Source organism: Merops nubicus, unplaced genomic scaffold (genome assembly GCF_000691845.1).
Source record: "Merops nubicus isolate BGI_N331 unplaced genomic scaffold, ASM69184v1 scaffold7042, whole genome shotgun sequence".
NCBI classification, from domain to species: domain Eukaryota; kingdom Metazoa; phylum Chordata; class Aves; order Coraciiformes; family Meropidae; genus Merops; species Merops nubicus.
This window is the reverse complement of record NW_008595632.1, coordinates 197,104-210,185: the sequence shown is the minus strand read 5'-3', so window position 1 is coordinate 210,185 and position 13,082 is coordinate 197,104. Positions and strand designations below refer to the sequence as shown.

General features: G+C 37.6%; 1 protein-coding gene across 1 annotated transcript in view; it reads left to right on the top strand.

Annotated features, from left to right (window-relative positions):
• Positions 1 to 2,310: 2,310 nt before the first annotated feature.
• The window catches only part of GPHN (gephyrin), a gene marked incomplete at its 5' end in the record, with an annotated part of 198,412 nt that continues 187,640 nt past the window's right edge, over positions 2,311 to 13,082 (top strand). Inside the window, one exon of the mRNA XM_008936124.1 lies at positions 2,311 to 2,389. Within this exon, the coding sequence (XP_008934372.1) occupies positions 2,311 to 2,389 (79 nt within the window). The remainder of the gene's footprint in view (positions 2,390 to 13,082) is intronic.

The window sequence follows — 13,082 nt, the reverse complement described above, 5'->3', positions numbered from 1 at the left end:
ATATATATTTTTATATATTTATAGCTTCATGAGTTTGTTACTGATCAATAATGACCAGTTTTAATGTCAAGATAATTTTATGTTATTTTTTATTTTCCTTTCAAAAAAGTTTTAGAACAGTCACAATAATTTCCTCAGTGATAATTGTGATTACTTTTGAGATTACTCTTGAGAAGATTAGAGAAGGTGGTTGAAGAAATAGAGCATGTTTAGATAAAATATTCAATGCTTAAGAAATGTTTGATTTGTCAGTAGTAAAAAAAAACCATTTTCAACCATCATTTTTCTTCATGATGTAGAGTGTTGGCATAGGAGATACATTGATACATCACTAGTGTAGGATTCATGACAAGGCAGTAGGTAAAATGTTTTGCTTATGTTCTGTTTGTTGCCAAACTTGACAAGAGGCAAGTATAAACTGTCAAATACCAATTTAGCTGGGATTTTTTATCACGTGAAGTCTGGAGTGTAGGTTGTTTGCGTTTGTTGATTTTGCAACTTCTCCTTTAACTCAGGAGTTAGAGACTTTGTAAATTGAAGTGTCCTGGGTTCAGTGCAGTAGCTGTGCATGGAAATGAAAAGTTTCTGAAGGGCCAAGGTGCTCAAGCTGAGCTTCCCTCGCTGGATAAGTAGCACTCATGAGCTCTGTACGGGTAACTTTCCGTTTAGTATGGAAACGATGGTCACGTGAGGAACATTCCAGGGGTTCTGGACTTTGTTAGCATGAGTAGCTGCTGTTTAAATTGAAGATTCATGGTGATTACTTAAAAGACAAGGGCCTTCTTGTGATAGACTGTCTGGCTTTTAGAGATCCTGTGTGATGAGCAACTGTTAGGTAGTGTATTCAGAGACTGAAGATAACAGATGCTTAGGATAGCAAGCAGTTATTATAGTGTTGAGCTGGAAAGCAGGTTAACTTCTTCATCTTCTCAGCACTTGAAAAATATTGCGGTTAGTATCGCGTACTATAGTTTGCTGGGCATTGTGTGGGAGCCAGGGCCAGTAGCCATTCCATCAGCCACCCCAGCCCCTCCTCCTGGGACCTTTTCCTCCAGTACTGCTCTTTCCCAGCAGACAGACGGGCTTCACGCTCACGAGGTGCGTTGGCAGCAAGGGCCACGAGTACAGTTTGCATTTCTCTAGTGTGTCAGGTGGGTCTGTCACAGGACATATCATAATCTGTGACAATAACGTATTTGATGCTGATGATGCACATGGATACTTATAGATGTAAATTTAAAAAGTATCTTGCATTTAGAGAGAAAGGAGCAGGAGCACTAGCTTTTGCTGCTGATGTTAAACACATCCCCGTTCACCAAATGGGAGGTCGTGTTCTGTCTTGGAAGATGAGCAAGAACACATTTCTTCATAAACTCATTTATATTTGGCAGATGACCTTGCTAGTTACAGAAAATTGATCCTTAAACTGATTTTGCCCTATCACAATCTCTGTGTCCTTGAGAAAGTTTGCTGTAGTCAGAAATAACCGTAATTCCTTTGAAGGGAGGCTGATTTTTGGTGTTTTTTTTTTAAAAGCATTTGTGCCACGACTTGTTTTCCACCTCTCAAATTGACTGTTCTGTTTAGGGGAAATGAGTCGGTTTGTAGGAATGGGGTACATGTGCTAAGAGAATTAGCCAAGAGAATGGATTTGGAGATTCAGGTTTAAAGAGCTTCACTTTATTTATTTATTTTAAATGTAGTGCAGAAAATGAAAACAACCTAGTACTCTTTTACACTTCTGTGAAATTTACTGCATTGTAATTTCAATTATTACAGTAACTCTCTGCTTTACCTGCACTTTATAAGTTAATTATACGCTGCTTGAATATATTTTTTCTCTTAATCGCTTGTTTTGGCTATTGCTCATATTAAACATCTTTGCTAATGCATGAACAACTGTGAACTTAATCACATAGCAACTCTCACTGGTTTGGATTAGGTAAAGAATACTGCATGATTAAAAACTCTCCTGTTAAGTGTATGGATATCTCTGTGTACCTGTACATCCAGTGTTTGTGCTTGAGACTTCCTGTAGCCACAGGGGCAGAAGTGGTAAGGACACCAGCTGAAACAGATGGTATCCACGTGACCTGTGGTACTGTATTTGTCATGTTGCGTTGAGTTGACTTATCTTTAAATTGGGTGAAACCTCACTGGAAGGCAAACTTCGTATGTGAACATTCAAATTACAACACCAAACCCCATTTCTAGTTAACCAAAAGAACTGCGTTCTGTTCTTAAATTTACACCTTTTTTTTTCCCCCCTCTGGCTTTGTTTTGTTTTAATTTTATTTCTATTTTTTTTAGTGAGTGACAGTTGCTTCAGGAACCTTGCGGAGGATCGTAGTGGAATAAACCTTAAAGATCTGGTCCAAGACCCTTCTTTGTGAGTATCTGGCTCTTATTGCTAAGCAAAGAAAAGCTTCTTCATGATTTCCTTGTGAGTAGTTTTGCAATTATATAAAGAAGTAGTATGGTGAAATACTCTTAGTGCTTTAATGTGCTCGCCACTTTGCTAGATTTCAATGCAGACAAATATTATTGAAACCACATTGTTTTTTATGTACTTCTGTTTGTGAACTAACATCCTTTGAGCTCATACCACAAAGGGTACAAGAGTCATCAGAGGCTGTGCATGCTGGTAGTTCTGTGGAGGAGTTATACGCACGTTGCCGTCCCTCTTTGAGGAGGAAATGCATACAAATCAGGAGATGTCTATAATTATGTTATCAGTTACTTTAATATGTAAAATTTTTTTTCTTTCTGTCTGATTTCATACAGATGATATTTATTCTTCTACTACCTGTTTTAATTCAAGTATACGAGCAGATAATCTAATTTTTACTTTATGGCAAGGTTAGTGGTCTTCATGTCAGTGTTATATTTTCCTCTAAATTGAAATTCAACCTCAGGAGCTCTGAGCCAAACTTGAAATTGTATCACACCTTTTTGTGTGGGTGTTATTTTTTTTTTCCCCTGTCTTTTTTTCCCCTTTTTTTTTCTCTTTTTTGTTTTTCCTCTTCAGTTAACTTTAGTACTAGCTGAAAATGTTGTTTTTTTAGATTAAAAATTTTTAATTTTTTTTTTAAATGTAAGTGTTGTTGCTAGTCTGCTCAAGTGTAGCAGTTCATATGAGGGAAGGGAAAAATTCACATCTTTTTAACACAAAAAATAGTGCATTCCACAGTGGGTCCTAACATGATGGGCCTTTGCACTGGCAGAGCTCAAGCTTTTCAGTATTAGTTGAGAAGCTGGAAGTTAAGGTGTATTTGACATCTCAGTTACAGGGGATTTTTAGTAATGAAGTAGATTCTGAATTTATTTTGTCATGTTGCTACAGGTAAATGACATATATCCATATATACATGCATTCTTGGGAAATTTTGACATAATGTATGCAATATTTCATAATTTATACTTCTAAAATGACAGGGTGCAGAGGACAAGTATAATTGTTGCTTGAGATTTCACAGTATGAATGCAATAGGTAAATTTTTAATAACTGCTGAGTGTCAAAGTCAAGGCTATTTCAAAGGTCTTAATTTTTAACCAAAATTTACCTTTTGCGTGTTTGGGTTTATTTTTGAGAATTGTATGTGGTTTTTTGAGCTGCAGGTATGCTTACAAATCTATACATATTCTTGGTTTTGCACCTCTGGAGTTTGCTTTCAGAAAGGATTAATTACCATCGGTGTAGAATGATAATTTTCCGTACTATTTACCAGAAGAGATGAAATCTTATGGTTTACTTCTCTGACTGTAATTTACATGAAGATTGCGATAAATTATTGTAATCTGCAAAATAAATGAAAATTATTTCTGTTGCTTATAGCATAAGCATAGTGACTGCAACAAAGCCTGTTTTTTTTTTTTCACTTTGAAAGATTGAATAAAGTCTCTAAACATCCATTAGGTCTCAAGGACTGTGTATGACACTTGTGCTGTGCGACAGATTATAGTGCAAGAAAAGTCTGCTTCTTCCTGCTTGATGATAGGAACAGTTAGACTTTGTTTTGTCTTTCCAAATAGATGTTCTTGCGGTTTTAGGACCTTTAATAGTTCTTGCAAAATATTGAATAGTGTGAGTGAATCTCCAAAATGAAAAAACAATCTAAGGCTGTATTGTTCAGGCCAGCCTTTTGTAGGTCTGAGGTCCCATGGCATCTGATTTCTTCACTGTGCAAAGAGAAATGCAAAGGACAGTGTGGGGCCAAAGCACGAGCGTGCAAGCCAAAGAGATATTTTAACCCTTTTAAAAATAAGAATAAAGGTAAACTAAAAACTTTAGAGTACTTGGCTAAGATTTTCACCTGTAATGGTATCTGAAATAGCAAAATAACGTTTGATTCATCCATCCAATTTAGTGATTGTGGTTTAGGGTGTGTGAAATGAGCCCTCATTCTTGGGTTTTGAAGACTACAATGCCCGGATTATGACAAGGGTTTCTTTGGTTTGCGCTGACTGTAGACAAACCACCTCTTTTCTTTGTAATCTACTATCAGATATCAACATCAGATTTACATAAAAAAAAACTCTGATGCTTTCTTTGCAAAAGGCTCTGTCACTGTAAAGGTTTGCAGTGCTTTTCTAATGTATGACACTAACAAAATAGTTTAACCAAAAGAGTGCAAGAGTTTCCACGTTCATTAGTGTATAAATAGATAAGCAGTGTGTACTTTTAACAGAAGTTCACACTAATAACAAGTGATGGGTTGGCAGCAGAGGTAGAAATCCAGTGTAATACACCAAGAGGGTAGTATAAAAAAAAGTTTAAGTGATTTTAGATTAGGATGGTTTGATACATTATGTAAAATGCATTTTAAATGGTGTGAGGCTCTTGTGAGCCTTAGCTACTTTGTACAGTTTTCTAAGCTACATTGGCATCTCCTTGTTTGCTGCTCTCTGCGCCATCACAGACAACTTCCCTTTTGTTATTGCAGAAGGCTTTTTCTTGAGCGCTGAAAGTGTGTCTTCACATTGAAAACAAACTCTTTAAAGACGGCATTGTAGGGCTTTTTGATCAGTGTTTGACTTGTATCAAGTGTGCCTCATTGTCTCAGTCTTTTTTTCCCCAATTGATTTCCCAGCTAGAGTAGTCAGGACTCTGTAAACTTCATCTGCTTGTAGTTCTCTCATGATTAGTAATAAAAGCTCTGATGCTCAATTCAGGAGTTTGATAATCTCTTTCAATTTATATATGGTTTACTCTGTCAATGAAAATAGAAGTGCTGCTTAAGAAAAAAGCCCAAGTGTATCAACCATAAAGTGAAGAGTTACCGACAGACTGTGGAAAAGGGAAGTATGCAACAACTTTAAAGTTAAATTTCATTTTGTAATTAATTACAGAAAAGTTGAGTTTGAACAAAAAGTTGATCAGAGATTCACCTGAAAAGGGTGTTTGTCCTTTCTGGGGTTTGCTCATTGTTTGAAAATCAGTAGCATTTTGTGTCTTGCTGAAGGTTACAAATCACACATGATGATGAAAACAGTTGTCTCCATCTCCCCTTTGTGCAGCCTTTCTGGTTTTTCACTGCGTGTTATAATACATGAATGCCATGGCTGTTTGTTTTTTTTATTATTTAACTGCCAGTCTCAGTGATGCAGCATAGGGAGGAAATGTTTCTTCTGTAATCCTATCCACTATTATCTTGGTTTTACAGTCCATTATTTGACTGCATCAGCAGATGTCTTCCCTAATAGGCTTGGCTTACAAAAATGCTTCTCTTGCCTTTTTGTCTTCTGTTAGTGAGCTCGTCTGTAAGCATCTAGTGATTTAATCAGGTGATCTTTGTCAGGACAAAGATGAAGACTTCCTTTTTATCAGGAGTCAAATGGAAAAGGTGATGGGTACAAGATGGTCTTGGAGAGATTCCAGTTAAATGCAAGAGGAAGATTTTTCACGAGAGCAATCAGCCCTTGGTATAATCTCCTCAGGGAAGTGGTAGAGTCTCCAGCATTGGACACTCACTCTTAAGATTCAGCTGGACAGGGTGTTAGGCACCGTCTTATCTAGGCTGTTCTTCTCCCAAGAAAGGTTGGATCAGATGAGTCCAGAGGTCCCTTTTAACCTGGTATCCTATGATTCTGTGAACTGGAGGACACCCTATGGTAGCCCAGAGTGCTCTGTCTTGCAAAGGAGCAGTACTGAGTTGCAGAGAACGTGCAGCCTATCTCAAGTATGGCTTCTAATGAAAAATTTCTATTTGGCAAACTTCCAAAGATCTGACAGCTACCTAAAGTAATTGATGATGATGAATCTGATCTAATAAGCACTTCTTAAAGTTGATACAAATAGAATTGACCTCATGCTACCCTGATGGTTTCCAGTTGGTTTGGGGGAATGAGTGAGACAAGCCTTTATCTGCTTCAACTGAAAGCACAGTTTGCATGTGCCTGAAAGAGGCTCTCTGTTTAGGCATACTCATTATCCAAGCAAAATCTGCTTTTCACCTTTGTTGAATACCTTCTCCATTACTTGTGCTTCAAGAAAAAAATTCTCTCAACGTACGATTCCTTGGCAACTTGTAGCAAAAATTGCTAATATTACATGCGTTTTTCTTTGGCTGGTTAGGCTTAATGACTCATAAACCTGTAGAAACAACTTCATCTGTCTGAAGCAAAACCTCAGCTGCAGTCTGGCAAAGCAGAACATAAGAAAATGTCTTTCCTAAGCACTTGATAATTTGCAACTCTAATAATTTTTTTTAACTTTTGGCCCAAAGCAGCCTCCTGTAGCCTCTTTGCAGCTCCACATCAGCTTTATCTACCAATAGTAGTTACATTCAGAGCAAGATTGTCTTCCCTGATGGTACAGTTTTCAAATTTTTGGAAGGAATGCTCTTCCTTTTGCTCTTAGAATGCCCTGCAATTAAGACATCTATGAGCTAATCAAGTAACTGAAAAGGTTGGTCTGGAACTAGAGACTGTGCAGCCCCCCTGCTGTGTCTGGGCTGGTGAGTGTTGCTGAGGGGAAAGGGTTGTTCACGAGCATAGCAGCTGCAGCTTGGGTGCTTCATCTTGCTTTTCAGTTCTAGTACTGGTTTTGGAATGAGTTCTAGTACTTTCCTGCAGTGCATGGATGCACTGCGTGAAGCCTGTGAGCCAGAAACCTCTATCTAAACATGTTCAAGGAACTTCTACACTTAATGGGATCTGTAACCAAGGATTGTTATTAGAAAGTTTTAAATTTAATAGATTTGAGACACACTCTTTTATGGAGCTGTCTAAATAAATATTGTTTTCTCTGGCTTGTTCTAGAACTAACAGTTATAAATGGATAATATGGTGTTTGTTGGAATAAAACATCATTGTTTATGGAAATTTACTAGATCCTTTATTTTCAGGGTTAGAGTTTGTTGTTTGTATGTGATGTACTTAAACTTTCATTTATAAATGAAAATGCTAGAAAACTGGGTTTTTTAGGTTCTAAAGAAAAAACTTTTTATGTCCTTTTTGCTCTACTTTATTATCTTTACTATCTGATGTCTGCAAAGAAATATGTAGGACACAGATTGGGAAATGCTGATCAAGTTTCAATCTAGACAGTTTCAAAAAACTGATTGAAAGTTATTTCTATGTATGTTTTAAACCTTGATTTTAAAAGTATTCACTCTGCTTGTGATTTAGAATTCATGCCAATTTTTAATTTTTCCAGCTGCAATTTTTAAATACCTTTGTTTTAATACCTTACATTTGCACTAATAATTGTTAAGAATAGATCGAAGTATAGTGTGAAGAGTTTATTTGGTTAAATATAACATTACAGCCCATCATTTGCTTTTGAATGGAATGTCATAGCAGCCCAACTTCCTGGTCAATATTCTGTTTTTTAAAATCACAATCCAAGATCTTCTTAAAAGCTTCACATAGAATGCTAGGGATTTCTCTGGCTTTGGTTTTGGTCTTCTGATCCAACGCAAATCCACTACAGCTTCTAGTTACACTCTGTAGTTTTACCTTAGTGAACTTATCGTGTGTTTGTTGACCTTCTCATTTCAAGCTTCTTTTGGAGGGGTCCTTTTCTGCTGCATTTACTATTTTCATGAGCGTTCCGTCTCTGAGGATCTGTGACTCTCAGAACTCAGCCTCTTCTAACCTCATTTTGCCACCTCCAGGCTTCATCCTGAGTTCAGCTGAGTTCATTCTTCCTGGCTCTAGTCTTTGTTTCTGTTTATATCCAGATCTTTTCTGGGTATATTAGTAGCTATCTTCGCATTGTGTCTAGATACTGGGAAGAAAAATTTTGTGTGTAACTACAGGAAAGATATGCTCCAGTGCTGATTTTAGGTTAACCTGCATCAGTGAATGGTTCTCTGAGAAGATCCTCTTCATACTCAGCAGTGTACTAAGTGTGCTTCTATATTCTTAGGAATGAAAATAAAAAGTGCACTTGCTAAAAACAAAAACAAAATAAAAAAAAACAAAACTGAAGAACTAGTTATATGACTGTTTAAACCTGGGATGTGCTTACATCTTGAATACTGTATTAACTTATGAAAGGGGTATGGTATGGGTCATAAGATTAAGCAGAGATGGCAGATCTGGAACAGCTTCCAGATAAAAAGAAATTAAACAGCCTAGAACTTTTCACTTTAACCAAGAAACAGTGTATGGTGGAGGTACATGGAATGAATAGCATTTAAATTAAACAGTCAGAGGTTGAGTTTCACTATATTTTACAGATCAGAAATTGTAACAGGAAGAGATTCAGCAGGTAAACATGATGTAACATCATGTTTAAGCTTGTAGTATAAATGGTAGATAGAAAAAAAGGAATTAGACTGGTGGACCACTATGGCTTTTAAAGCCAGTGATTTGCATGCAGCATCTAGGTCAACAAAGCTCCTGAACTGAAGATGGCAAGAGACAGTTAAGTGTGTACCAGGGGACAAATCACACTCTCTGTCATATATTTATTGCCTAAGCATTTGTTTTTTAACACCAGAAACATTATACTGAGTTGTGTGGACCTGTAGACTGAGCTGATATGGCAATTCTTATATACTTCTTTCAGGAGTAGTAGCTTCTTACTGGAGCACCTACAAGCTTGGAACATTTTTTAATGGAGTCAGCAAATACTTGTTCTTTGAAGTAAAGTGGGCTTCTCTGATGTGTCTGAATTTAAATTTGGAACTTCCATTAAAGGAGGAACAAAAGCCTCTCAAATAAAGGTTGTAATAATTTGATACATAGGAGAGAATTCTCTCCTCTAATGTCACTATTAAAAAGGACTAAATGCTCTTCTGAAATGCTCTTTCTTCTGAAAATCAATTGTGAGCTGACCCCCAGTCATGAGCCCTTTTATAGGAGAGAATTAGTTTTGCCAACACTATAATAAATACTTGAAAGAGTGCCTTATTTGGAGAAGATTTCTATGAAATGTGTGTACTTATTTGCAGTATAGATTAAGTTAGCAGGGGAAACTGATAATCTGGTACTGAAAGATTATAATAGAACACCTAGCTTCAGACATAAAGGAAGCCTTTGCTGCACATCTTGGGAACTGTTCTGACACTGAGATACAGAAAATTGCTATCCAGAGATGTTTTCATGCTTTTATACAATGGTTCTCACTGTATTTAAACTCTGGTTTGCTTTCTTAATTAGAAAGAATTGGCCTGCTGTCACTTTTTCTTGGGGACTCTTTAAGATCACTTTCTTTTTAGCATTTCACAGCAGAAATCTGTGCAGATGCTGGCTTAAGAGGGAAGAAGTATAGTTAATCCACAATAATTTTTCTGTTGTTTCCATGCATACTTTTCTCACCTTCATTTACTGTAACTTGAATTTTACCATGGATTCTTCACTTAGGCTTTTCCCCTTTATCTGTGCTCACAAGAGCATAACCAGGATGTAAGTATATTTTCTATGGATGATGACAGCCTTGAAGTTGAAAACTGACATATCAAGGGTTCAAAAATTACCTCCAGTGGTTTTCTGCAGACAGTTATTTCAAAGAATCACAGTTATACTACAACAGTAAATGCTTCCCTTTACACACTTACTCATTCTGTTTTAAGCTTTTTGCTTTTTCTTTAGCTACAGCATCGCTCGTTTTACCTCCAATTTCATCCCCTTCATTGTATGCTAACAGAATTTTTTCTTCTAATCATGTTCTATTTTCTGTTGGTTATTTGGTTTCAGATACAAGAATGTATCTCTTCTGTTAAGTGATATTTTTGGTTGGAAATATACTATTTCCATGAAATTTATTATTAGTGTCATTTTCAGGTGATTGTTTCAGAAAATATGGAATGCTCTAGGGTGTCATTTGACTGACATGGTTGAATTACCTATTTAAAAAACACACATTAAGAGATCTTTTTCTCCCTCAACACCTCTTCATTCGGTATGTTTGTCTTACTGTCACAAGCATTCTGCATGATTAACGTGCTCTATGACTTAGTACCTTTTGTGGAAATGCTCAATAGCAAGTGTTCAGTTGCAGAGCAGATGACAGAGGTGCTACTAAAAGTGGGAATGCAAAACCAGAACATCTCTTCTCCATTTTAACAAAGCATTTATTAAAAGTTATAATTTCATTTGTTCCTGGGGATGTTTTGTGTTGTTTTGTTTTGGTTTGTTTTTTTTTCTAGAATAGATCATTACTTATTATGTGATGCTTTATAGTCTACTGTGTTCCATTTTTCCAAAGGGTGCACTAAAAGTTACAAATGAGATACTTTTAGTGGATCCTTTCCTTTTTTCTGCTAACTTAAAAAAAACATTTCTCTAACAGCCTGGAAAGCCACTCACTATAAAGATTGCTAATAATCCAGGAAATACATTAATACGTAGGTGTAGTTTTCTTTTCATGTACAGGTAAAGAGAACACAGGGTGGTGCAGCTGAGAGGTTTTTTCCCACGTTAGTTCTGGGATGGCTGGGTGATTCAGGCATGCTGAGAAGCAGCGTGTGGGTACCTCGAGCAGCTGCTGTGTCTGCCTGGTGTCTGGAGCTCCACCTGTACCAGTGCAGGCTACGTTTCCTTCAGGAAACTCTTGCCTCTGCCCTACTGCATTTGTGATGCTCTGAAAATCAGAGAACAAGATTGGAATAAATTCCACTTCAGCCTATCTTAACAGTTTCATACAGATTTAGAACCTCATCTTCATCTCAATCTGCATAAATTTCAGAGGAAAAATAGAGCCTTCAGGAGTGTCATCCTATCGTATTTCAGGTTTCTCTTGCAGTGTACAAACCATTAAGTAAATTTCAAGAATATATTTGAATTTTCAATCATCTTGAAAGATAAAACTCTTAAGATCAACCGGTACTCACAGAATAAGGAACAAAACCCAGAAAATGCTCATGCCAAGTGGCAACCATCCAGCCCTCTCTGTCCACAGGTGGATCATCTTGGCTTTGTGTGTATAAGCAACTGCAGACTTTGCTTTACAGCAACCTACGATAAATGCCCTTGCCCAAAATCCATCTAAAATGGCTCTCAGTCTGTACTTTTAAAACTCACATTATAAGTATAGTTACAATAAAGTACTGTGAGTTTATAAGGAAGTTAATTGTGTTGTATTCGGATAATATTCTTTGGGTACAGTTAGCTTCAAAATGCATTATCTCAAGGTCTTTCAGCATTGAGTCCTTTCTGAAAACAGGAATTTGCCAGAAGAAAATTGCAAAGAAATGTGGTTAATACACTTTTAATTTACTTTTTTTTTAATAGACCTCTTCCTGGTTGAAGAGTGAATGCTGTCTGGCACGAGCCTTAGGCAGATAGCTTTTCAAGGCTGTTTTTCATGTGAGGGGATGAAACAACACACTTGACAGACTGATTCATATTTTTAACAGTATGGTCTGTATTGTTCTTCAGAAGCTAACAACATTAAAAATACATCCTCAAGAAATAGGTTTGTGATCAAAAGCTAAGTACGAACTAAAGGCTATGTTTCTGTTCAAGTAGATGGAGTTTCTTTGTGTACTTCATTATTTACTAGTGCTTATATAGGTATTAGTAATAGATGAACTAGATCTGGAGATTTCATAACCATTTCATATTTTAAATTCTCATATTTTGCATTTATACAGGTAGTTCAGATTTATATTGTGAAACAGTTATGTGAAGTGTGTTTTTAAGAAATCACAGAATGTTAGGGGTTGGAAGGTACCTCTGAAGATTGAGTCCAACCCCCCTGCCACAGCAGGACCATCTAGTCTAGGGAAGGTCACACAGGAACACATCCAGAAGGGTCTTAGAAGTCTCCAAGGAAGGAGATTCCACAACCTCCCTGTGGAGCCTGTTCAGTGCTCTGTAACCCTTGCAGTAAAGAAGTTCTTCCTCATGTTGAGGTGGAACTTCCTGTGCTCCAGCTTGTGTCCATTGCTCTGTGTCCTATCGCAGGGCAGAAGTGAGAAGAGGTTGTCCCTTTCTTTGTAACACCCAGACCTCATATATTTATTCACATTAATTACATCCCCCCTTAGTCTTCTCTTCTCCAGACCAAAAAGCCCCAGGTCCCTCAGCCCCTCCTCATAGGGCAGGTGTTCTAGTCCCCCATCATCCCTGTAGCCTTCAGCGGGACTCTCTCGAGTAGATCTCTGTCCCTCTGGAAATGGGGAGCCCAGAACTGGACACAATACTCCAGGTGAGGTCTCACCAGGGCAGAGTAGAGGGGGAGCAGGACCTCCCTTGTTCTGCTGGACACACTTTTCTTAATGCACCCCAGGATCCCATTGGCCTTCCTGGCCACAAGGGCACACTGCTGTCCCATGGACAACTTGTTGTCCACCAGGACTCCAAGATCCCTCTCCACAGGGCTGCTGTCTAGCAAATCTCCTCCTAACCTGTACTGGTGCATTTTATTGCTCCTGCCCAGGTGCAGGATTCTGCACTTATTCTTGTTGAACCTCATTAGGTTCCTCTTGGCCCAGCTCTCCAGTCTTTCCAAATCTGGCTGAATGGCCACACAGTCTGCAAGTCTATCAGCCAAACCTCCCAGTTATGTATCTTCAGCAAACTTGATGAGAAGACACTGTGTACTATCATGCAGGTCCTTAATGAAGATGTTGAACAGGAGTGTGTCAAATGCCCTGCTAAGGTCAAGGTAGACCACATCAACTGGTCTC